The sequence below is a fragment of the Cottoperca gobio genome, chromosome 24, assembly GCF_900634415.1.
Source record: "Cottoperca gobio chromosome 24, fCotGob3.1, whole genome shotgun sequence".
Lineage (NCBI taxonomy): Eukaryota > Metazoa > Chordata > Actinopteri > Perciformes > Bovichtidae > Cottoperca > Cottoperca gobio.
Window position 1 is genome coordinate 17,493,100 of NC_041378.1, and position 25,499 is coordinate 17,518,598.

The 25,499-nt window shown below is 42.1% G+C and overlaps 2 protein-coding genes across 10 annotated transcripts in view; one reads left to right on the forward strand and one right to left on the reverse strand.

Moving 5' to 3' along the window:
• Window positions 1-1,165: 1,165 nt before the first annotated feature.
• On the reverse strand, window positions 1,166-25,297 carry hmbox1b (homeobox containing 1 b). Of its 7 annotated transcripts, none has more exons than XR_003834604.1 (11): window positions 19,832-20,163; window positions 17,566-18,240; window positions 13,475-13,560; window positions 12,616-12,726; window positions 6,226-6,379; window positions 5,900-5,982; window positions 5,022-5,117; window positions 4,283-4,377; window positions 3,317-3,400; window positions 1,936-2,090; window positions 1,655-1,792 (listed from the first exon to the last, which is right to left on the reverse strand). XR_003834604.1 is itself a non-coding variant. In XM_029462873.1 (11 exons), exons 1-10 carry the CDS (start codon window positions 19,846-19,848, stop codon window positions 2,016-2,018), a joined length of 1,476 nt encoding a protein of 491 aa, XP_029318733.1. In that variant the 5' UTR covers window positions 19,849-20,163; the 3' UTR covers window positions 1,675-1,792; window positions 1,993-2,015. The 7 variants fall into 7 exon arrangements, 6 of the variants coding, with proteins under 6 accessions (XP_029318732.1, XP_029318731.1, XP_029318730.1 ...); XM_029462873.1 differs by having other exon boundaries at window positions 1,675-1,792; window positions 1,993-2,090; XM_029462872.1 differs by lacking the exons at window positions 1,936-2,090; window positions 19,832-20,163 and adding an exon at window positions 25,147-25,297 and having other exon boundaries at window positions 1,166-1,792.
• Window positions 25,007-25,499, forward strand: part of disp1 (dispatched homolog 1 (Drosophila)) — an 85,389-nt gene continuing 84,896 nt past the window's right edge. Inside the window, exon 1 of one of the 3 annotated variants that reach the window (XM_029462862.1) lies at window positions 25,007-25,161. The gene's annotated coding sequence lies outside the window, so the exon portion shown is untranslated. The remainder of the gene's footprint in view (window positions 25,162-25,499) is intronic. The other 2 variants (XM_029462863.1, XM_029462864.1) reach the window with 2 other exon arrangements.

Here is a 25,499-nt window from a genome sequence, read left to right on the forward strand (position 1 = left end):
ATTTTCAGATCAGTCTTACAGTAGCTTAGCCTCTTAGCTTTTTGCTCCAAGCATATTTTCCTTTGGCATGGATGACATTTAAAACAAAGCACAATTCCCCTTATTAGAGAGCTTACGGCTGCTTGATTATCACGTTGACCCTAAATTGATTCTCATAGCCTTGAGTACTTAACAATAGTGTCACTGGGAAGCTAAATACCAAGGCTGATTGTAGCTCCAGTCGCCATTTGGGGCTAAAAACCAAGTGCCAGTGACAGAACTGAAACCACTGCTGCTGGACATAAACCGGAACATTAATTTTGGCTTCTTTTTTTTTTTATGCATACCTAAAAGTTTCTTGTCGTCCTTATTGTCAGGGAGTAAACTGGCTGTATACTGCAAAAAGTAAAAGGTGTAGTTTTCTGTATGAAATTAAGGCTACTTCTTTTTAGCTTGACTTTGAGAGGTTTCCATCCAACAGCAGGTCTCCTGTAGGAAAGCAAAAAGCCACTCCACAGAGGAGTGATACCTATAGAGGATATAAGAGTGGACAGTTTGTCTGCTCATAGGATCCTTTTCTGATTATCCTTCCAGAGGGGGAGACAAGGAAACCCAAACTTTCCCCAGACAATGGCTGGAGGCTGCTCTTCAGATGAATTGCACAATGAGGAGGGGTGCATTTGGAGGGTTATGTAGGTAGAGTGTGACTGAGAACCATAAGAACGATATAGGAGAGGAGAGATATATATATGATATATTATATATTATAATATAGAAGTAGAGATAGATAGATGAGGAGAAGAGAGAATAGAATATATATATAGATATGTAGTATATATTATATATATATATATAATAAGATATTTATATAATTAGATATATAATATAAATATATATATAAAATATATATAGAGTATATAATAAGAGTATATATATATATAAATATATATAATAGTATATTATATATAGAGATATATATTAATATATATATATAGAATATAATAATATATAAAGATATATTATATATATATATTATATATAATATATATAATAATATATATAATCATATATATATATATATATATATATATATATATATATATATAATATTATATATATATATATATATATATATCATATATATATAATATATATATATATATATATATAATATTATATACACAATACATTTGTTTTTTTGAGGTTGAGGTGAGATAGACTGAGGATCGGCTCAGACAACCAGGCTGGAGAAGAGCAGGGGGATAAGGAAGAGGAGAGGTATCCCGAGAGGGGAGAGAGGGGAGTTCCTGGGAAACACAAATCCCAGACGAGGGCCACTGATTTGGGGGTTAAAGGCCTGGATTGCCCCCTTTTTCTTCTTTCCGTGGAAAATTTTCAGAAGACATATAGTGACCCATTCCTGCCAGCTGTTTCAATATATTGAGTCGGGCGGGGTGGGGGGGTAAATACCGTTTACATTGACTTTGTAGGAGGAGGGAAGCTGAGAAAGAAGGAACAGCTGTCAGGGGCTGGCAGAGGGACAGATTCAGAAGGTTTACTAAGTAGTGTTATTTTTGACTTTCTTTTTTGTTTTTGTTTAATAGCTCCCCTTTCCACCCTCGACTGTCAATTCTCTCTTCCGCTTCCTCCGTCGCATTTCCTGTGCAGTTCATTCGTCCTCCAGGGACTCCGTCTTGATGTCGTTGGGGACCCCTCCGGTTCTGGACAGGGCCAGGATGGTGTGGTTGACAGCAGCCATCTCCACAGCCAGAGAGATGGGGTCCTGGTGCTCGCTGTGCGCTGCGCTGTCGTCCTGAGACAGGGAGGGAAAGTTTGAAGACCAAGGACTGCGGTCAAGAGATCAAACAGCAAGCGGGAATTCTACTTTTGTAGATCGGACTCATTCCCCACACATACTTTATTTTCCTGTTTTTGCCATCATGCTGACCGACTGACCTACTGTTCGCTAAGCCCCTCCCCCAAAGAGCAACTGTCCAATCATAGCTTAGCAACCTTAACTGGGCATGGCAGGCCTGTCAAGCTTTGGATTTCTGGATGTTGAAGTGGTGTGTATGAGGCTGTAGTAAGTAGTGGCAGTGTCTTCCTTCAGCCTTTCCAAAACCAAAAACACAAGAGCAAAAAGTGTAAGGAATTAATCAAACAGTGCGTTTATTGGCTCTAATGTAAACTGTCATCGTTAGCATGTACTAGCTTACTACCTACATTAGTAACTTGTCTTACTTGCAGTGAGGTCAGCAAGCACTTCATACATTATTTTGTGGGGGTACAGGTTACATTGAAAATCCCCGTACAAAAAATGAAACACACTGTGTAGTATTTCCTCCTGGGTGGGAGAACTGGATGCTACCAGAGTTTGGGGAGATGTTAGCTGCTCTTTATTGAATTTGGGAACCACAGTTTAACTTGTTACTGTGAATAGCATTACGTTTGCCAAACTCAACGGCAAGTCCTCACTCTAAAATCCCTTTCTCCTCTAATGTTAGTAGTGGAAACATACTATTTGAAAATACAAACAAGTATGTCAGCTAAGCAGCCAAACAGGGTTATGTTACAGTAAATTAACAGTCTGGTGTCACAACCTTTCCTGATCATACTTATAGCCGGCTACAGATGTGTACAACTGTCTGAAATCAGACACATTGTTTCAACTCTGTCACCGTCATATGTGCATCCTGGTAGACTGCGTATGTGCTGTGTGAGAAGAGAAAGCTTGACAGGTGTAGCTGCAGTAACAGAGGGGGGCGGGGCTTAGCAAATGATCTGGTCAGTGACTTTACTGAAGGGTTAAAGTTTGTAACTCTCAACAGAACGGGAAACTCAGTGCAATGAGAGTGGCTCTTAACACCCAGTTTGCAAATGATTCCTCATGGCCAGGAAAGTGTATTTACATGTTAGATATGTAATAATACTGTGATCCTGTAAGGTACCGTAACCTACACTACAATATCTGCCGCAGTGTGAAGTCACAGGAGCCTGAAAATGGGTGAGCAATGGCATAAAAATCTACTTTTAGGTGACCGATTATATTCTGACAGCTCTCTAAAGACATGTAATCAGAGTAGAATTGTGCGACCCTCTTAACCTCTGTGTGATTTGATTGCGAGTTTTCCTTTGCCTTCTTTTTGGACTGCTCTGGAGAGCAGTGCTCCCTACGACCACAGCCACAGCATAATTGCCAATATGCTGATCAGAACAGACTGGCATGACAGCAAAAACTGAGAAAATATGACCCAGGTTAATGAGAGCCAGATCCTATTTCCGTAAAAGGTTATATGCCGAGCTGAAAACATATCGTCATGCTTCCGTGTGGATGTACCTGTGTTGGCGAGGTGGGCTCCAGTCGGTAAAGGCCAAAAGGTCGGCTGAGAGGTCTCTTGTCAAAATAGGGCAGGTCACATGCCTGGAGGAAATAAAAAGTAGACATTTAGCTTGGTATGATTAAAAAGAATGTTATATATATATATACACACCGGTATATAACATTCTGAATGACTTCTTTCACACTAGTTCACTAGATGACAACACTGTTTAACAGATGAACTACACCTTGTGTTCATTACTCATTAGCCTGAATGGTCAACTCTCACTGGCTCTTTCACTTTGTGCGGACTTGACAGGAGGGTTTGCATGTTGTGCGATCAACAGTAACGCTGGAGGAAGTAAACTCTTCAATTGTATGTTTCTACGATATTACAGAGCGTTGGTACTTTCCATCACTCCGGTTTAGTTTCCTTCGGTTACAGGAAGAAGGAGGAGAGAGCGTTTGTTAATTAATGTGCCTTGGGCAACAGTTTTGAGGAACAATTCTTCACAAAAACAACAGATTTTTATGTGCCTTTTATATTCGGGGAAGGATGTATTCATGAGTTCATATGAAGGAAAACAGCAGTTCAAACGTTTTGGTTTCTCTCCAATTGTGTGAATTTGAAAACAGGCCGCTGGGTCCAACTTCAAACACACACCACAAGCTTCACTTATTAACACAACTTTACCAAAGAGAGGGAAACTAATCAGCTGTGTCAACTGATTAACATGTCAAATGCATGATCACATTTGACTGCAGAACAGAGCGAGCCTTGGATGTGGCAGGATGGATGTGAGGCTGATCCATAAAAACCAATGGAATGGAAGTGGATAAATAATCAGAGTACAATAGAAGACATGAAGCTGTAACACAGAGAAGTGACCTCCTTCTCTTGAACCAGACCAGTCGTTTACAGCACTGTCTGGAACATAAATCTGGTCTTATGAGTCTTTTGGGGATCCTTCAATCACTCTATACCTGCTCTGAGAAGTCGTTCCCATCAATGTCGTCGCTGTTGGAGTGTCCTCCGGGACTCTGCACGTCTATTCCATGACTCTCCAGGATTGTGGCTTCTTGGAGGAAGAGGATGGATCGTTAGATTTACGATGGGCAAGTACAAATATCCCCCATTACGTACTTTAGAGAGCAGTGACTGAAGGATTGTGGAGTATCTGAAGTTAAACAGTAGATCAAATACAATTTCATTTAACAATATAAAGTCAGCAGACACTTTGTAAGGTGCACCTGTAATATCTAACAGCTCTGCCTCCATTCAACCTCCATACTGCTGAATAATTACTTCTATGACAGTGTCAAACAATACGCAGCTGCTCCAGATATACCCAACGGGTGGCTACAGAGTGCATATGGACATCTTGAGTCAGCGGTAACAAGTGAACACTACGTGTTGTAATAGACGGCATGAAAACTCATTTCAATAATTGGCTAAAAGGAAAAATGTTTTTCTAAAGTTAGCTGAAAGTATTGGGTACATGTTTGAAGTGGAGATGCTTTGTTAGATGTCATTACAGATATCAGGTGACCAACAATCATGGAGCTCATTATAGTGATAGAATGAATTAATGATGACCCATTCAATAAATAAGAAGAGATGTTATTATAGCCGTGTTAACACATAAGGATGTAATCTAATGTGGAGTGCACTGCAATCAAAAGGCTCAAATGAACACGTGTTCCCTCCCCAGAGCCACATTACCAATGTTGGCCCGTCTTTTGATCTCTTTGCGACGATTGGCGAACCAGTTGTAAACTTTCAGGGAAGTCACCCTCTCCAGATCAGACAGCTTCTTTCCTGAAACAAATCACATGACGACGTGATCACTAACCCACAATGATCATGCTGTAACCATGTTGGTCCCGGTTGTGATCCATCTGCTCCCTCAAGCTGTGAATTCCACTTTTATAAACACCTTTGTTTCATAACTGATGATTAAATATCTGTTGAAAGGAAATCACTTTTTATTCCATTGCATAAGGAGCACATCACACAACAGATGTGACGCAGATGTTTGGTCTGTAAAATACACAAACATTAGATCCAAAATGCCCTGGTCACAGAAGAGCAAATATTCACATTTGAGAAGCTGGGAAAAGGAGATAATGGGCATATTTGCTAAATTGTTGCGGATACATTTTTCTGCTGAACGTATCGATTACAAGTTATTGTTTCAGCGCTGTAACACTTATGTATGTATAACACATCGAGTGTCTAAAGATGTCATGTACAGATGCATGGCTGACAGATTACAAAGGTTGTTAGGGAATATTTCCATGGTAACATTCAGAATATTTTCACAACATACAGGAATCCTTGTGTCCAGCGAATAGAATATAAGATAGTATCATTATTCTCAGGTACAATGGGACTCGCCAAGGTTTCTATTGGTGTAGGTCAAATAAGAGCCGAGCCGCTGCGTCTGCACACGCCCTCATCTATACAATGAAGCTATAATCAATTACAGATCAGATGTTCACACACACACACACACACACACACACACACACACACACACACACACACACACACACACACACACACACACACACACACACACACACACACACACACTCTACCTGGCTTCTGAATAACAGCGTTGCAGGCGTTTGCTATCTCTTCCCGTTTGGCCTCATCTGGGTACTGGTTGTCGTTGAAGTAGCTATAAATAGCAGAAGAGACACACAGATTAAATTAATTTCACTGCACAAAGACGACGTCAACAAACAGGATTTATGTATGCGGTACAACCAAGCCAAAACTGAGACTGTATGACGAGAGTCACGGGCCAGACGTTTTCTTGCACAGGTTGCAATATGTCCTCAACTCCATGTGGAAATAAGTGAGACGCTATGAAATGAACTCCCATTTATCATATTTAATCTACTGCACTCCCCCCGCTCACCTCTCCATCACGGCCAGGCACTCCTTTCTCCAAGTGAAGCGACTTCCTCGACGCAGTCGGAAGGTTCCGGGGGCAGTGTTGATGGGGGGTGGGGTTTGCCTCCACTCCATTTCCTCCAGAGGTAACGGAGCGGGCCGCATGTTCAGAGTGGCACCTGGAGCGGCAGAATCAGGAGTAAAGTTACAAGTGAAGCTGGGACATCTGTCAGGAAACAATCAGCCTCAGGAACATGAAGTCTGCAGGTGTGTTTGTGCCAGTTAAAGTGTGGGAAAATGTAGTACGAACATGTGCAGGGATTAACTGAACAGAAAGCCCATCCCCTCATGAAAATGTACAGGAGAATGCACTTTGCCTTTTGCAAATCTCACAATACATTCTGATTATAAACTCAACCGAATAGTGCTGACGGAGACTGCGCTGCCTCGTCGCAAATCATGACCACAGCAGAAAAGAAAAACACACAAAAAAGGTTTCATTTGCACTAAAACTCATTAAAGAAGCCACATTATCTAACAGCTTCGATACATTATGGGGTCAGACGCTCACCCTCAGTATCAAACCCTCATCTGACACGGGCATTGTGAACGAGGCCCGACCAGGTCGCCCAGCAACAGTCCAGGTTATCAGACCTGCATGAACGGGGCATCACTTTCCTCTGCAGCAGCGACGGAGGCGTGTGTGCGGGGCTGGGCTGGGGCCGTGCACAGTCTGGTCATAAATAGCATTAAGCAGTTTCCACTGCCGTCGGTGTTGGCAGGGCTCCACCGAGGAACATGCCGCAGAGGACGAGGCGTGGGATGTCTGCTGCCTGCTATATGTTGACACAGCGCATGCAGACTCAAACGTATACGTACATGCACAGTTTGGATCTGAGGCCAGCAGGACGCCTGTTGTTTTTGCTGTTAACCATTTGCAGTGAAGTGTGGATTTATCTTTTGACTGTCTTTCTCCACAGAAGCAAAACTAACGCTAAAACTACTTGATCAAGAATAAAGTTACATTTGGTCTCTGCACAGGTTTGATTTTTCACAATAGATAGTTTTTTTAAAAGTGTGACGCAATAAGGTTTCAGAGCACTAGACTCAAGAATTGAGAGTTCTAGGAAGAAACAGATTTATGGACTAAAGTAATCTACAGTCCAGATAAAAACATGCTGGCAGCCGACAGTCATCAAAAGCTGATGTAACATTAACAAGTGGAATGTTACTTTCTGTGTTACGGCCCTGTCACACATGCCCGTATGGCGGAAACATATATGAAAAATAGCTCAGAATTTGTCAGAGTCCAAATACGTCCAACTTTATCGGATCGGAATACAGTACGTGAATACGGTAGAGCTACGTTACGTTTACGTCGGCTGACGGTGAACCCTACAGCCAACTTATTGATAACGAGTGGATACCCTTTTCCTACTCTATGTTAAGATGATGCCTGACGACGGAGTAACTTATTAAACGTGTTTGTACAGTACAGCTAGCGTTCAGCTAGCGTTTTGGGAGCTTATTGAGGTTTGAATATAGTATATAGGGTCCCTGTGAGTAGCTCATCCTCACTTCTTTACAGCACGTCTTGATGAATACATCAACCATCATCAGAGAGCATGGAGGATGCTGAGAGGCTGCGACAAGAGTACATTCTGTTCTCCAGCATCAGCATGACGTGAACTCGATGGCACTTTTCCAGCTCGGTGGGCCAGACGCTCTGATACGTTTTAAATAAGTAAGTGATACGCTATCAATAGGTTAGACATACGTATAATAATTTGTTATGTATTTATTATGTATACGTCAGCTACAACACTGCTGTGGAAAAGTTGGACGTATTTGGACTCTGACACATTTTGAGATACTTTTCATATACACCGGCATGTTTCTGCCATACGGAGCTGTGTGACAGGGCCGTGTGTCTGGCGTGTTCGGCGTATCGTCTGCGTCCTTCAAACGATCACAACTTGCACTTAATTTATATCAACGTATTGCCGTATATTTCGTATACGCCAACATTCGTTTCCGCCACACAGATATGTGTGACAGGGCCTTTACTATTGGACGGAAAGAGCAAGTTCCAGTCAACCATGCTTGCTAAAGAATTATCAAGTTCTGATTGTTAACCCGTCCTGCTTCAGCATTTGAGAAGCAAGACATGTGAACTTTATTTAGGTCTTGAGGAACTGCAATGTTGATTCAGAGACAAACTGAAACATACACTGGAGCCTCCATTTACTACCACTAAACAGATGAACTGCTCATTTCTTCTTTGCTCTGATCGCCAACACCTGTCTGCTCTGAGCGCAACCTCTGCCTCTCTCTCCCTCCCTCTCTCAACCACACACTAGCTACGTACACACTATATTAAAGCACTGAGAGATTCCTTAAAGGAGCTTCCCTCCTCTTAAAACATGACAATATCCAGCCAGAACATCCTGAAATAGGTCCAAATCCTCCAACATAAAAAGCTTTGGCACTAGAAACAGATGGGACCATGGTTTAGTTTGACCACCTCTTCCAGTCTCAACGAGGTTCTGCTGTCTGAAATTCCGGACAAACACGAGGCAGGTGTATTACAGCAGAGCATTCACATGGTTCCATGTGTAAACAAGTAGACTGCCTGCTCCACCAACGTCGCGATAGACGAGAAAAACACCTGTAACCATGGCAACTGTGCACAACAAACATGCCGACAGGTGTAGCCTCAAAGCGGAAGACATCGTATTACAGAAATAAGACTAAAATGTCGTGTTTCCGTGAAAAGACTAAGGCCTAAACTAATAAAAAACCAGGCGCCAACGTTAACAATGAGCACAATACACTCAAATTCAGCTGCTGCAAAGTGCTGCTGTTACTCCCTTATCGGTCTGTGTCTCCACCAGCCTCCCGTTCATCACACTTCAAGAAGCTTCCTCCAACACATAAGATAATGGAATGGAGGCATATACGGTACTTTATATTTCACTGCACCACAAGTCTACTTCTACTTATCTCATTAAAGAGTCTATCAAGGAAGTGCTGGCAGCAGACTGCTTGCCTACTGTGCTTCCTTTCTTTGGGGCCGCCCCCCTGCTGCGATTACTGAGGCGCACGCTCTCTTCACGTCCAACTTTAAAACTCGTCAACTTATAACACGTAGTTTGGCAAGTGGGAAGATAATATGGTACAGCGCTCATTCAATGACCTAAAGATAACCATCCAGCTTCCACCTTTTATAAGAGAACTGCTAACACGATGTATGGCAACTGTGAGAAGCTCAGGCTTTACTGGCACAGGGATTGGAGTTTGAACATTGGGCAAAGATCATTTCCAGATCAGGCTGGTTCACAGGAGACATTTGGGGAGACTTTACACTATAAGACGGTTCACGGATATTATTCTACACATGCCCGTCTTCATAACATGGATAAAAGCATGAAGGCACCTTAATCCGTGCAATTTGGGTCTGCCCTCTATTTGTGCCTTCCTGAGAGATAATCAAAACTACACAGGAGAAGAGGTCTACCTGCAGCTCAATCAATTCAACTTAGCCTCTTAGGGGACACGAGGTGTTTACCCACATCTTTAAGTCAGCGTTTGCCCGAATAGGCTTTATTTCTGCTGCTGGGGTTATCCTCCAGAAGTGAAAACGCAAAGTTACACCTGAATCTATAGAGTGGTTGATGACAACCTGCACTACATTTGCCTTATGGATGTACGTCTCGTTTAATTAACATTATAAATATATATTTTAAAATACTTTGAACGCACAATGTAATCCACAGATGTCTCCTCCTCTCCAGAACAAACGGATGCCGCCATTAAATCCAGTAAAAAACACTAAAAGCAGTTTCATGTTTCTCAGACTCTCTCGCTTTGCTATAATGTGAGAACACAACTCGACAGCATAGATACCATGAGTCTAGTCGTTTTTAAACATAAAGCGAAAATGTCACCTGCACTTAAAACATGGTGAACGAGTGTGCTCGTTTGTCTTTCTGCCGCACGAGGTTTTCTTTCATTTCCACGTTTGATCTGTAGAAAGACTTGATGACTCCTTCGAGGACCGGTGCTGAGCTGACACACTTTTGGATCATTGACGTGATGACCACTGCAGACACGCTGCCGTGCTTCTGTCCGTGCCGTCTGGTGTTTGCTTTGTGCGTTTACCTTTTCTCTTTTGTACATATGTGTTGATGTTCCAAGACCAAAGCGAGCACGAGATTGTGGGATATATTTTGAAGCGGAATAATGATTTTTAGTCAGCAACTGCCTGAAACATGAAGATATTTGTTAATCATTAGAGTATTTTAGTCTATACGGCAGACACTGAGATTTAATGGTGTAAAGGCAGAAGGTGAGGAAAGTAAAGGCTAACAGTTAAAAGAATAACACTAGTGGCACCACGAGTTAAGTGTAGATCAAGTGTCAGCAGAATGTGCTGTTGTCAGGACTATTTGAAAACACAGTTGTTTTTCCGCTGTGGGAAAGTTAGGGAGTATTTGAAGAAAAAGATAACTTCTGGCAATGTTTTCTTTAGCCCTACGCGTCACACTCGACCATATATCTTAGGTAAACTGAAGGTCATCATAACAAACAGACAATTGTATTCGTGTGTCTAACACCTGCCACCATCTGAATTCTGTACCCCTCCTTCCTCTACTCGCTGACTTTTTGGGACGATGGTGTCAACTTTGAAAGATAAGGAGCGTGTATAAACTAAGAGGTGGGAGATTTGTAATTCAGTGACTCCATGCTGTACGGTGTTGATTCTTGTGTAGACTCTTATTCTATTGAAACTCCTTTGAATACTGTAGAAGTTGTTAAGTTGTTGATGTTAAACACAGACAAAACTGAAGTTATTATACTTGGCCCTAAACGCCTCCGAAACGCATTTTCTAATGACATAGAAGCTCTGGATGGCATTAACTTGGCCTCCAGCACCACCGTAAGGAATCTTGGCGTCATCTTTGATCAGGATCTGTCGTTTAACTCCCACATAAAACAAATCTCAAGGACTGCCTTCTTTCATCTACGTAACATTGCAAAAATAAGACACATCCTGTCTCAAAATGATGCAGAATAACTAGTCCATGCATTTGTTACTTCAAGGCTGGATTACTGCAACTCATTGTTATCAGGTTGTCCCAAAAAGTCGCTTAAGACTCTTCAGTTGATCCAAAATGCAGCGGCACGTGTAATGACAAGAACAAGGAAACGGGATCATATTACTCCTGTATTAGCTGCTCTGCACTGGCTCCCGGTAAAATACAGAGTAGAATTCAAAATCCTTCTCCTGACTTACAAAGCAATTAAAGGTCAGGCTCCAGCACATCTTAAAGATCTCATAGTACCTTATAAACCAACTAGAGCATTACGCTCCCAGACTGCAGGGTTACTTGTGGTTCCTAGAGTCTCTAAGAGTACAATGGGAGCCAGAGCCTTCAGCTATCAAGCTCCTCTCCAGTGGAACCAGCTTCCAGTTTGTGTTCGGGAGGCAGACACACTCTCCACATTTAAGAGTAGGCTAAAGACTTTCCTTTTTGATAAAGCTTATAGTTAGGGCTGGCTCAGGTTTGCCCTGGATCAGCCCCTAGTTATGCTGCTATAGGCTTAGACTGCCGGGGGACACCTCCCTGCTCTCTTCCTCCCCTCCCTCTCTCCTCCCCTCCCTCTCTATCTGTATGCATTTATGTAAATGTATGTTACTAACTCACCATCCGGGGTATCATCCCCGGAGTGTCTGTCTCTCATGTGGCAGGTTGCCACTGATAAAGTTTACGTCAGGATCATGAATCGTGACAGCGCCTGCTGACCTGGTCCTGTTGGACACCGGGAAGTCTTTTTGACATTTTCCTGGATTCATCCATACTTTCTATTTCTTTTTTTTCCAACACAACATAATTTCTGTCAAATGTTGTATTTGTACTATGTTGTTTATCCTGTACACACGACATCTATTGCACATCTGTCCGTCCTGGGAGAGGGATCCCTCCTCAGTTGCTCTCCCTGAGGTTTCTACAATTTTTCCCCCTTTAATTTTGGGGTTTCTTTTAGGAAGTTTTTCCTTGTGTGGTGCGAGGGTCTAAGGACAGAGGGTGTCGTAACCTGTACAGTCTGTAAAGCACACTGAGACAAATGTATAATTTGTGATATTGGGCTATACAAATAAATTTGATTTGAGAAGTATTGTTATAGTGTGGTGAAGATCCTGAAGACATCCGGCCTTCAGGGACTTTCTCCCACAAGATACATACTTGATTATTTATTAGTCAGATCATTTATATCAAGTATATCATCTGCAGTAGATTATCAGTGTGTTTTCTTGCCAGACGGCAAAACTATCACTGGCCGTCCCTGTGTGGCACCTGCGGCATGGCTCGTCATCCTTGAGCAGTGCAAGGGTTGGAAGACTCCAATGTACCTGGTGTGGTTTTCTCCAGCGTGTACCAGCGGTAGAAGGCCCTCTTCTTCTGCTCACTCAGGTCGGAGCCGTGCTGCAGTAGCCAATGGGAGATCCTGCTCTGGCTGATGCCTGGAAAGCAGCCAGACAGCGAATTACAACACAGAGTTTAGCATCAAGCCACCGGCACAGTTTGTAGACAACCCTTGGAAGAATTCAAGAGAGACAGAAGGGAATACTAGAGGGGGGGGGGGGGGGGGGGTGTTTCCTCCCTTTCTCCCATCATGTGTCTCTCACACAAGCTTTAGCCACAGACACACTGCTGGGCACTATGTCGAAGTGGAAATTAGGATTTTCTGATTATACAGCAACTATTTTGCTTTTTTAAATGAATCTTTGCATGATGAAATAGTCATGTAATAATTATAATCAGGCATAAGCCTCATATCTTGTTAAATTCAAACATAAAGACAACATGGAAGGAACTGTGACGTTACACACAAATTGCCAACATATCGACCCTTTGAATGAGTCCACGTCGCCATTTTGGCATCACAGAAAGGCAAAGATGTGCAACCGCGGCTCGTCATACTTTGGATTCTGTTTATGTACGAGCCTGTGAAACTTTATATAACATTAATAAAATCTTTTAACCGTAAGTATGGAAACTTCCATATGCGTATACATTGTGCACCAATCTGCTTTTGCCTTTCAATAATGCAGATCACAGGTGCACTATTTTGTGTGTCCCCCTACCATCATCTTTGCACTATGTAAAACATACATACACAGATACACATTTAACAACAAACAAATGTGCACAATGTCAGGATGTGTGCAGAAAACCCCTCAAATGAACAACAGAGGTATTGCCACTAACCGGTAACTTGTGCCACCACTGCCTGAGAGATCCTCCTGTTCCCCAGGAACGCTTTGATCTCCTCTTTCACCATGCTGCTGTCCCTCCTGCAGACAGACAGACACAGAGAGAGACAGACAGACACATTAAGGTTAGGTCCAACCTAATTGACAGACTGATATTAAACAGAGATAATGCAGATAAAACACCCGAATGCTGAAATATCAGCTTTCATTTCGATTCACACGTTCAGTAGTGGTGCTGATGCATCAGTAATTAACCAGCATCAACGGCAAAAGCTTACATATTTTTGCCGTTGATGCTGTGCCCCTGTACATCCGAGCATTCATCTGGTATATTGTACAATGACTGATTTACATGTCAGATAATCAAACCTCCGTGTGTGTATTGTGCCTATAGTATGCCGGATTAAAACAACAAACCCAAGGATCCTTTTTAATCTAAGGTGCATTTTGACAGCATTATCTGTGTATTATTCTTTTCTCTTATGGCTCCCACATATCAACGTTGCATTTCAGATGAACACAAAAGGCGTGAATTTCAATCAATTGAGCCAAAAGCGAGTAATCTATATTTTATAAATGTATTTTGGCGGACATGTTTACACTCTTAGTCCTCAGCGGGGGGGAAATAAAACATGCAGAGACGTGCAGGAATAGAGGGTGGTGAGTGAACATGTGCAGTCACACAGTGTACCCACCCTGCTTTCTGGCTTTGAGCCCATTCCCCTCCCCTTTGCATAAACAATAATGTAGACATACATACACACCCACAAGCTTATGACTGTCTTGGCTTAATTCCTCATCCTGGTACAGATTGTGAACACATGTCAAATGTGTAAACTGGTTGGTGCATATTTCTCCATACTAATGGTGCATACTTGTACCGGGAAGCCTTTTCACTGGGCGCATACCCCCACCCAACTTCAACAGCGCTGGTGCTCAAACCTCACAATCACAAACCCTTTGAACCGGTGAGTATCGCAGATTCACACCGTTAGAATGGAGAAGGAATCAAAGTCCTGAGTGCTCTGCAAGCATATTTCTGAAATGAAAATGAGTCAGGACTCTTGACATCCAGCATCAATATCCTCCACACCAGCCTCTTGCAGCGCAGCTAAAATTAGAGCTCAAAAACGCTGCTTGTATCGACACAAGTGAATCAATGTAGCACAAGCTTCAGTACAAGACTGAGGAAGAGTGAGAAGTGGAGGAGGGAGGAGGGAGGAGGGAGCGGAGGGGAGATGTGTTGTTGGATGCCAACTCAAAGGCCGAACCCCTGCGGAGACGGAAATGTGCACTTAAAAAAGAGAGAAAAATCAGAAGGGCACCGTGGGATTGTTGACAAGCCGAAACCACCCGTCACGCCCCTGCAGAGCGAGACGCTAGAAAGTCCTACACGCGGAGAGGACGAGGGCTTTTGTACGCTACTTAACTTCTTGGGGAGTCTAAACAGGACATGTAATCTAATGCAGAGGCAGCGTGAGGGAGCAACGAGACAGCGAGAGGAGAGAGCCTGAACTCTAAATGTCTATTCTTGCTCGGACTGCTCATACAGGGCAGCTGGGAGGCAGCAGGAGGAGAGGGCTCTTGTGTAAAGTGCTCAGAAAAAGAGCGGAGGAGGCCAACCCTGAAACTGTCACAGTGATGGGTGAAAAGAAACGTGTAATACCTAAAACAGTTTTTAGTTGTATTTCATGTCTGATACTGTTGGTCTTTGTGTAGCTGATTACCCTTCAATGAAAGACCCCTGAGGGTGAAACCCTTTGAACTCAGTCTAGTGAGTTATCGTATGAAGCATTTTCACTTAGATGGGAACTCGATATGCTCATCACAACCACAGTTGTTCTGAAATTTAAGTGAGAGAGATTATTTCCTTCAATTTGGAACCCGAGTGAAGTTTTCTTCAACAACAGAATCAGCTCGGACTTACTGAGCAGGCGGTTTCAATCCTAATGTAATATGATGTCACGCTACGTGACTTCATGTTATGTTTCCAGACGTGCACGATTGTAAAGGCTTCTCTTCTTTCCTTCTCACGAAATGTCATCTTGAAGCCTGAAGGCTTTTCCAATGTTCAGCACAGAATACCTCCCTTCTCATGCAATAACATAATTACGGATTATCCCAACAACAACAACAACGTCTTTATGCCATCCCAGGATGTACATGTTTATGTAGTAAATGCTATACAAGACAAATGTACTAATCACAGCGGTCATATGCTCTCGCTGTGCGTATGAAAGAAAATGGTTCCAACACAAGTTCCTCGTGTGCACATCACTGAGGAAGTCTCCTGGACACTCCACACGGACACAGTGACCAAGAAAGCTCGTCAGCGGCTCTATTTCTTGAGAAGACTGAGGAACACCAGCGTCCTCACAAACTTCTACAGAGGAACCATCCAGAGCTTGCTAACGGGCTGCTTCACAGTCTGGTACAGGAGCTGTTCTGCTCACAGCCGCACATCGCTTCAGAGTGGTGGAGGCGGCACAGCACACCATTGGCAACAGTCTCCCGGACATTCAGGACATTTTCAAGCAGCGGTGCCTCCGGAAGGCACAAAGCATCATTAAGGACCACAGCCACCTGTTCTCCCTGTTACCGTCAGGCAGACGACACAGGAGCCTGCACGCACCTCCAGACTCAGGGACAGTTTCTACCACCAAGCCATCAGGCTTCTCAACCTCCAGACCCACAGACACACCCTCTCACTGTCTGCACTACATAAATATAAATATTTATTATTGTACCGCACAACCCCCCTTGCTCATATATGTACATACGCTTTTTAATTATTGTTTTAACTTAATTGTATATATTTTATATTTCTTATTTGACTGCTGTCTCACCGTTGACCCTGTGTTCACCTACATATGACAAATAAAACTTGAACTAATAAAGTAACAGCAACATTGCTGTAAATGCTCCATTCCAAGTAGAGCTCAATGATACGTTGATTTATCAATTTGTGAAAAAAGAAAGGTAATCTGCAAACAACTAAACAATTCACCCATTCATTCAAACATTTGGTTTAACATTTGCCCCCCCTCGTGTGCACGTCTAAAGGCCCGGCTCAGCACGTATCTAGGAGGTCTTGCTGAAGCCCCACCTCCTCACAAATGTAACTGCACCAATAGGGCAGCATGGAGCCCACGCTTTGGCTTGACTAGGAAAGACATTAGCAGTCCAAACCTTCTCCCAGATTTGCCACTGCAACACTAAAGAAAAGTGTAAATTGCATAACAAAAGGTCACGTCTAACAGATGTGACAAAGAGTCTCACCTATTTTCCAGCTGCATTTGCATCAGTGCAACCAAACAAATAATGATGGCTTGGAATGCTCCAATGATTGGTTCATTTCATTATACGACCTCGCATCATGACAGATTGGATAAAGAATATTTTCAGCACAACTGAAACGTCTGCTGCCAATAATGAAAATGAATGTCAGAAAAAAGGAAGTCAGACTCAGATGGAAAAGCTATTTTCAAAACAGACACATTCACTTACACGACCTCATTAGGTTAACAAACCATGGACTAGCTACTGTGTTGGGATTCAAAAACATGACACTTTAGGCTCCAGCACAGCTACTAACTGCACTTTGGTTTCCATGGTCAACAATAAACTTTGAACCTCCGCTTTTATGCCTAAAGAAATTATGTAATCAATAAATATACTTTCATTGTTACATTTATTACTGCAAAGAAATAATCCAAGCAAGTGGCCACTGTAACACAATGATCAAAATGAAAATGCATGAATGAGAAACGATGCCTTCAAGGTTGCTTTTAGAAACACCTCTAGTGCTTCACACACAAGGGCAATTTAATGGAGGATCATAAGTCTTTGATGGAAATGCGTTCATTCATTCAGTCACTGTTCATTTCACACAGAAGAACTGTACACTTCGCTCACACTTGAGTGAATGAAGGCTTTACATTATAGCCATGTCTTCATGCGATCTTATATTGCCTACTTACTGCATATATACTGTCCAGTTCTACAAGCTCCATAAATAAGTTGGAAAATGAATGAAAGTTTCCCAAACAAAGTTTTAGAGCTCACTTCCCCTCCGTTACTACTGACCTCATCAGCTCCTCCACCTTATCGTCAATGTCCAGGTCCTCTTCTGTAGCTTCGAAACCGAATGCTCGTGCTGCGGCCGCACTGTTCACCGGGTATCTTGGAGGAGACAGCTTCCCGTTGGGTGTGGCAGCAAGGCTATCCCGGCCGTTCTGTGACAGAGCCACCAGTGAGACCGGTGAGGGCAAGATGGCGGAAGGCGGCGGCGGGCCTGGAGGTGGGGAAATGTTGTAGTTGTTGGTAGGAGGCGGTGAGAGTCCCCCTCCGCTGCCGTACTGCGTCTGCGTGGCAGTGGAGATTTTGGAGGTCGTGGAAGACGTGGTGGCCGCAGAGTGATCGCCGGCGCTGACCTCGCCGCTGTTGTTGTTGCCGTTGCATGTCACGGAAGAGGTGGTGGTTGCAGAGGCAGTGTTGTTATTGTTGAATGATGTAGTAGTATTCGAGGCAGAGTTGTTGGTGCAGCTGTTGGCCCCGCCTACTCCGTAGCAGGACGAGGAGGAGGAGGAGGAAGAGGTGCGGCGGCCAAACTTGTCGCCATGCTCCCGGTCCAGCCGGTCCAGAGTTTCAAGCGCGTGCAGGATCTCCTGCTTGTTCATTCCGGTGCGACGCAGCCGCTGCAGCAGATCTATCTGCTCAATAGTGAAGCGCGGCTCCTCACTGAACTCAGACATCCTGCTGCTGGATTAGAGACAAGACAGACAGGTTGTGAGATAGAGGAGAAATAAGACGAGAGGAAAGGAAACAGGAAATGCAGGAGGAAGTTAAGGAAAGCAAGTGAGTGGATGTTCAAGATCTATGGGGGGGGGGGGGGGGAAACAAGAAGAGAGATGGAAAAAAAGAGGCGCAAGGAGGAAAGTCAGGCAGAAATGAGACAGATGAAAGGATGGCAGAGGCAATGAGAGGATTAAGTAGGAAAGAGTGGAAAGGAAGGCAGTTGCAGATGGGGAGAAAAATGAGAATGATGGGAAAGGGAAAGTGAGGCAGAGAAAGGTAGTGGAGGAGAGTTAGAGGGGAGAAGTAGAAAGAGAGGGTGGGAAAGGATGAAAAACTGCAAGAAGAACATAAAGAGGCAGCAAATAAGAAAAGGAAGACAAGAGCGAGAGATAGTGTGAAAGAAAAAGGGAGGGAGGGGCAGGGCATAAAAATCAGCTATTTTTGGGAACCAGCCGGCAACACACGCAGAGTGCCAGAGTCACCTTGACAGCTGATGCTATCTTAACATTCTGACTGCCATTCTTTAAGAGCTACAATATATCCCCAGCTCTGCACACCACCCACGCTGTATGTTTTTCATAAGCAATTTGCTGTGCTCAAAGTCAATGCAACTGGAATCAGACTGCGGCAGATTTTCCATCTTCTGTGCCAGCTCGACCTATGCTGATATGATTAAGGGTTTAAAAGAGGTCACTGGCATTTTTTTCTACATCTGTGTTAGTTTAAGCTGTGCAGAGGACAGCACAAATAACTAAATGACTCAAGAGTGTCTGCAGTGTTTTTGAAGTCACCATGAACTAATATGGCAGTGATGATTAGAAACCTTTAGGCGTTCTGTAAAACCAAGATTTGAAAAGGAAAATAATAAATTACCAAAGGGTAGTTTAGTAGCACTGCAGAACATTAACTAGTTCCTTATTAATTTATAATTATCATTATTAGAATCCATAAGGAAGGCTACTAAAGCTTGTAAATCACTGTCAAGCAGTTATACTGCAAACACATCCCAGGGAGGGTGAGCTACAACTGTCAGACTGGTTACTTTAACATGAATTGTAAATACACGAGTGGATGTACCATCTACTACTTCAACAGTCTGAGAGATGTTGCGTTCATTTACAGAGACACATTGTGTGTTGCAAACAAAACTGAGCATTTCAAATCATTAGCCTTCCTGGTCAAGTATTTACAAAAAGTTAACTATTCAATTGGGCTCAAGTTGGTTTAACTGGTTGACACACACACACACACACACTGGTTTACTGTAGATCACATATAACACAGACTGGACACGTGTGAGAAAAAAAGTGTATGACTGAACCTACTTCTACCATCCAATTATAAGACAAGAGCAACTGAAGTGGGCCCGTCTTTGACGGAAGGTAAACCAAACTTTATTTTGTACACATCCCTAACGGATTATACAAACACTTGATAGCAGTACAACCAAGTTAAAGAAGAGCACTGAAAGAAAAGATGCCAGATTCACCGAGACAACAGCTGATAAATCACGTTGGGTTCTGCATCATGCAAAAATAAAAAAAAGCTTTCTCACCTATATACAGGTTGCATATATGCTGCCTTATTTATTGCCAGTAAACTCTATCGGGGAAACAAAACTCGTTTCATTGGCAGTGCAGTTTTCCAAATTGTCCCAACATTGACCATAGTTGGTGGTATCCCTTCTTAGTCCATGTGTTTTTGTTTTGCTGACTATTGGCCCCGCAGTGAGCACAAATGTGTCGCTCGTCTCAACGCTGCAGGGAAGACGCTGGTGGTGCCAGCTTTCACGCCCTTTGCCCAAAAGCTAACGTTAGCCAATGTTTCTGTGGCAGATGGACAATGCCCAAAGGAACGTCACATTAGCCGGCTTGCAGCCCTCTAACCCAGCATCATTTACAGAACTGCTGCCGCTCAATGTACACTGAAAACAGTCCAGAGACATCCCAGAGGACGGCTAGCAACTTCTGCTATTTCGGTAGCACTGGGGTTGTAGAATGATTAGCATAACATGCTAGCCATGCCAACGCTGATACTAGCTGACGTTAGCCGCAGTCGCTGGCTAGCGAGCGTTTGATATTAATAACATCACTTTCAGTGTTGAAGATAGCTAAGTACATGACTTACCTCGCTTCAAATCGTCCACTTAACCATTTAACTTTATAACTTCAGCAAAGACCCGATGTGTCTTTTACTGCAGCCGCACAATAACGCGATATGATTACAGTGCCCTGTCCGACCCCTTTCCAAGGATTTCTAATCAGAGGCGAATTATTTGCCTCTCTGCTTTGTCTGTCTGACAACAGCCATATTGACAACTAACACCTCCGAGCAGCTCTGAGGGAACTGTAGTTTTACTCTGACAAAGGCCGCTGCCATGCGGCGCCGTTCTTTACACTAAAAACTACAAATCCCTGAAATAAGAGCGAGGGGGGAGCTGATGGCTCAATGATCTACAGTTGTCACAGAGGGCGATGCAGTTTTTAATGTGACCACAGCGGCGGCTCCCCTCAACACTTCCGCTGCTGCTGGGGTAAACTGAGTGCATGGTGACTGACTCAAAGGCCACTTGTGCCCCCCCCCATCACCAGCCACCAACAGGCGGACAGAAGTAACAGGTTACACGTGAAACTGCGATACTTTTTCAAATGTGTTTCGAAATTTTACAAAAATGTAATTGTATGTTGGAAACAAAGTAGTTGTTTCCCGATTCAAAAACAAGGTAAAGACCATTTTTATCAATGGAAAAGATTACTAATTAAATTGGTGGTGCAGTAATCAACCCAAGGAGGAGGATTAAGAGAACATCCAATTGAACAGCTTTGGTGAAAAGACACTACAGAGAGACATGAAGACCCAGAGTCTCCAAGAAACATTCATCAGTAGTCACAATAATATGAATTGTACTGATTGTTAATGTAATGTAAAAATAAATCATGCTGGATTACTGTAACTGTAAAAAGTGGACAACTGTCACAAGACCCCAACCTCACCAGCTCATTTGAGAGACTAATCCAGCTGTGGATGTAGCATCATCTCCAATAGCAGAATCACTTTTGTTTTATTGTATATAACAAGGCTATGAATCAAGTTATACAACTTGCAAACATATAGGCCTAGACCTATTTACATATATTTAGTGCTTAATGTTTGAGATGTGCAGGAAGACGATCTGTTTACTCAGCTGGTTTAGGAGGAAAAAGTTCATAAATGAGGAGAAATTACAAGAGGCTTAATTCTGGAGGGGAAATGGGTCCAGGTGGGAACTTAGCATGCGCATCAATTAGACATTCCGACTGAAAAACACAGCTCGTTTAAGTTAACCATTAATATTTTTTGCTGTGCTGTTTCGGCTTAATTTCAGCCTGCACCTGCTTTGCCTCTGCAGAGTAGTTGCAGTTATACTCCTCATACACTCCACAAACGCAGGTTTGGTGACACTATGCTATCATGAGTTTTAATCAAAGAAACGGCTCAAGTAAATGCTTAATGGTCAGAGCTAACAGGAAGATGAACACGTTCAGTGCCCTATAGATGTAGTCATCTCATGCTGTTTGATCCAGAGGTCATGCTGTGAAAATCCCAGCTGGGCAACGTGCTCTGCTCTCCTTTAACAGTCAAAGCGCTTTTAAATGAGACAGTTAGACCTGATCTACACAGTGGAGGTGTTAAGTAGTCCGATGCATTATGAAACATTTGTATCGCACAATAGAATGAGATGAATACTAATGCTGTTAAAGCAGTTGTCTGTGACCGAACAGTCATGAATAATGCATAATGGGCTCATATAAGGTTCTTATGATGCCATATTTACAGTCGGCTATATGAGACACATTATAGCTTTCACTTAGAATGGAGCGCCGCAGATTTTATAAATGAGGTGCGAGTGCTGCTATGCAGAATCTGTGAAACGCACAGTGCGGTAGTCATACTGCCCCCATGTGACAACTATTGTCCAAAAACTATTCTCGGAGAATAAATGAGTTGGTTTGTACTTTATATTTTGTGTTGTTGGGTCTGTCTGTATGCACTGAACTGATCCAATAGATACACAATCAAGTCATCTTTAACTTATTTAATAGTTGTATTTAACTAGCGTAGAAATGGGGCAGACATGAGGTTTAACTGATTTTTAGACCTTGAAATATCTCAAATATGAATTTTACAAATTGGAGTTTCTGTAAATGCAGTACAATTATAGTTTAAGTTTGGATCTACATACATTAGTATCCTCACTGCAATCCCATTTGTTAGACTTAAAATATAAAATTAGATTAGTTAGAAATAAAATAGGATTTTGTCCACAAATTCTAGATAATGACTGAGAAACTGTTGTGTGATAAATAAATATACATATTGCTCAGTCTGCTTGTTGGAGCATGAATTCTCATCGAACATCAATTTCCAGTTGTCAGAGTTAAGAGTCTTATTGTGGGAAAATAAAGTAATTTATCTTTGTCTCCAGAAAACCCCCCAACACATTTATAAATGTCATGGTAGTGCTCGAAGCACTGATGCTAGAAAATAAAACTAGGTTGCAGCCACCATGATTAAAACATTAAACAATATATCCAGTTTGAGAAAGTAAGAGTATTGCAAATATATGATAAAAATAAAAATACGAATTTAACAGGACTTTTCATATGTGCTAATACTGTACAATCACACATACTGTTCTAATGTCATGAAGGTTGTAATGTTCTTGTTGTTGTGTTATGTGTTTTTCCTGTGGTATTAGACATCCCTTTATTAAGTACCTTGTAATATTCATCTGTCTTTTATTACTTCAGTAAAACTATTACCATCCGAGATGATGATCTCTATGATAATGTAATCATTCTCACGCAGGAACACAATCTGAACAAAGCAAATGCCAAAGCATCAGGCAGGCCGTTAGAGTGAAAGGTGTTTATGAGTTGACCCTGATGGAGTGTCATGTAATGCACTTTTCAACAGCAGAGGGAAACTACAACCATCTTCGTGGCTTTCTGAGAGTACTCTGGTTTGCCAGTTTCTTCCTCTTTCCATGTCGCTCCGCCTGCTTCTACATTGCGCTCATTTATTGTGAGCTGCAAACAACTTGTCACTACAGCCATAACTGTGGTTATTGAAGACTTGAATGACAAACCAAAACATTATTTATGATTGAAAAAGTTAAACTTCTGTTGATGACAGATTTGTTATTTTACATTATCATTCAGTATTTTGCCCTTTTTTATCATAATGTGTCTTTTGGCAAATAGCCTACAACATAAACTGCATTAAAGCGACATTAAGACTTTTATTCACAGTTATAACGGAATCAAAATGGAATATGGATTCAGATGCTTTTTTCAATTAACTGATGTATTGTATTGACTGTATTTTCAGAAAGTATTTAAGTAAATGTACTCAAGTACTGTACTTAAGTACAATTTTGAGGTACTTGTACTTTATTTGAGTGTTTTATTTTTACGCTACTTTCTACTTCTACTCCACTTCCTATAAATATTAATATAGAATACAATTAGCTCTATTGCAGCCAGCTACAGTATCAAAATGTGTATTACATGTTACTGCATCAATAATAACAATAATCTAATATATAATAATGTAACTAAAGAGCTCATTTGGCAGCATAGTGAATACTTTAAGTACATTTCTTGATAGCATACTTACATCATTTTACTTAAGTAAGAATTTGAATGCAGAACTTTTAGCTTCTTGTAAGAAAGTGTTGTTTTTTATTGTGGTATTAGTAGGCTGCTTTAACTTAGCCTAAGTAAGAAATATGAATACTTCTTCCAACGATGCTGAAGTTAGCTTCCAATTCAGCGTTTAAGGAGAAAGTTAAGGGAAACTTACTTTGCATTGCTGAACGATCCTTCTTTACAACTCACTCTTATGCTGTGAAAGCATTTTAGACATTTTAGAGGAAACCTTAACGCTGTCTGAAACCCACTTTTGAATTTGTAAAAGCATTATCCTATTTGTGAAAATGCAAAAAAGATTATCCCAGAGAGACTAAAGAGTCTTTTAAACACCGTTTTTTAATTGTGAAAGCTTTAACCTAATTGTGAAAATGCAAGAAATACCAAATGCTACTGATTCATAGTTCTGCCACAACATGGCTTTTATTGTTGACAACAATGACAGTCAACCTTGAAGTTCAAGTCTTTCCATTTATTTTTTGATAGTCATAAATAGTTCCCCTTCTTCACTTCAAAACTAATCAATTGTAAAACCATAAAAAACACCTTCATAGATTGGTTCATTTCCTCCTCATTTTATAAAAAATGCTGTTGTTCTCTTACCTTTCCTCTGACTGGCCACGGTCAATCTCTGCCACTTTAAGTCTCCTCACTTTTGACAAAGCCTTTAATACCTGTGTTAGGAGTAGCCTACCGTAATGCAGCCATTAGTGTGCTTGTTCTTCCTTTTTCTACATTTTTATGAGAAGCTTCACAACTATCAACATTTAACTTACAAATGATTTAATGGTACTATTTTCACACCAAGCCACAAATGCATCCCTTTGTCCTTACTTTTACAAATTCATACAGAGCCCTTAAAAGAATTAGACTACAGATGGATATACTTCTATTACAATTACGAGAACTTCTAGACCAATATACAAATACTTTATCCTAGACTTCGAGGAGGTAAGAGGCTTGGGCACATTGTTTCCTCCTAGTGTCCTTCGAAGTTCCCTACATTTTCCCCACACACCTCCTAATGGCTTTCTAGTGCAAAAAAGGATTCAGTGCGCAGCTGCCCACCCAACATGGTTTGATGCTTGGATATAGGATTCATCAGCATCCGGCAAACACTAAAGTAGTGGACCAGGAATACTTTTCTTGTCGCCGTGTTCAGCGTGTTTTGCTTTCTTACCCGGTGGGTGCCCATGTGAGTATGCAGCTTGCTTGTGAAATGAACCACAGAGAAACCGCTGTTATTTAGCCAGCTGTTTTGGTCAGCGAGGTTAGCTGGCAGTGGCTAGCAGGCGTCAGTCAGCTAACATGGACTTAAGCTAGCTAGCTTGGCCAGAGCAAACGTCAGCGTTGTGTTGTTGTGGTGGTAAAATGAAGCTAAATATCCAGAGTGTTGAGCACTCGGTGGTGATGAGACCGCGTGCCGGAATGTTTGGGGCTCGCATAGTTTAGCTTTGACATTAAAGGTTCACGCTAGCTTGGCTGATGGGGTGTACTGTGATTTGACGTAACGTTAAGGCCGAAGCTATAATG

Coding starts and splice junctions, on each gene's coding strand:
- hmbox1b (XM_029462868.1), bottom strand. Junction 5,118..5,899: donor CGCTGTTATTCAGAAGCCAG/GTAGAGTGTGTG, acceptor GATTTGTTTCAG/GAAAGAAGCTGTCTGATCTG. Junction 4,378..5,021: donor CAAAAGACGGGCCAACATTG/GTAATGTGGCTC, acceptor TCTTCCTCCAAG/AAGCCACAATCCTGGAGAGT.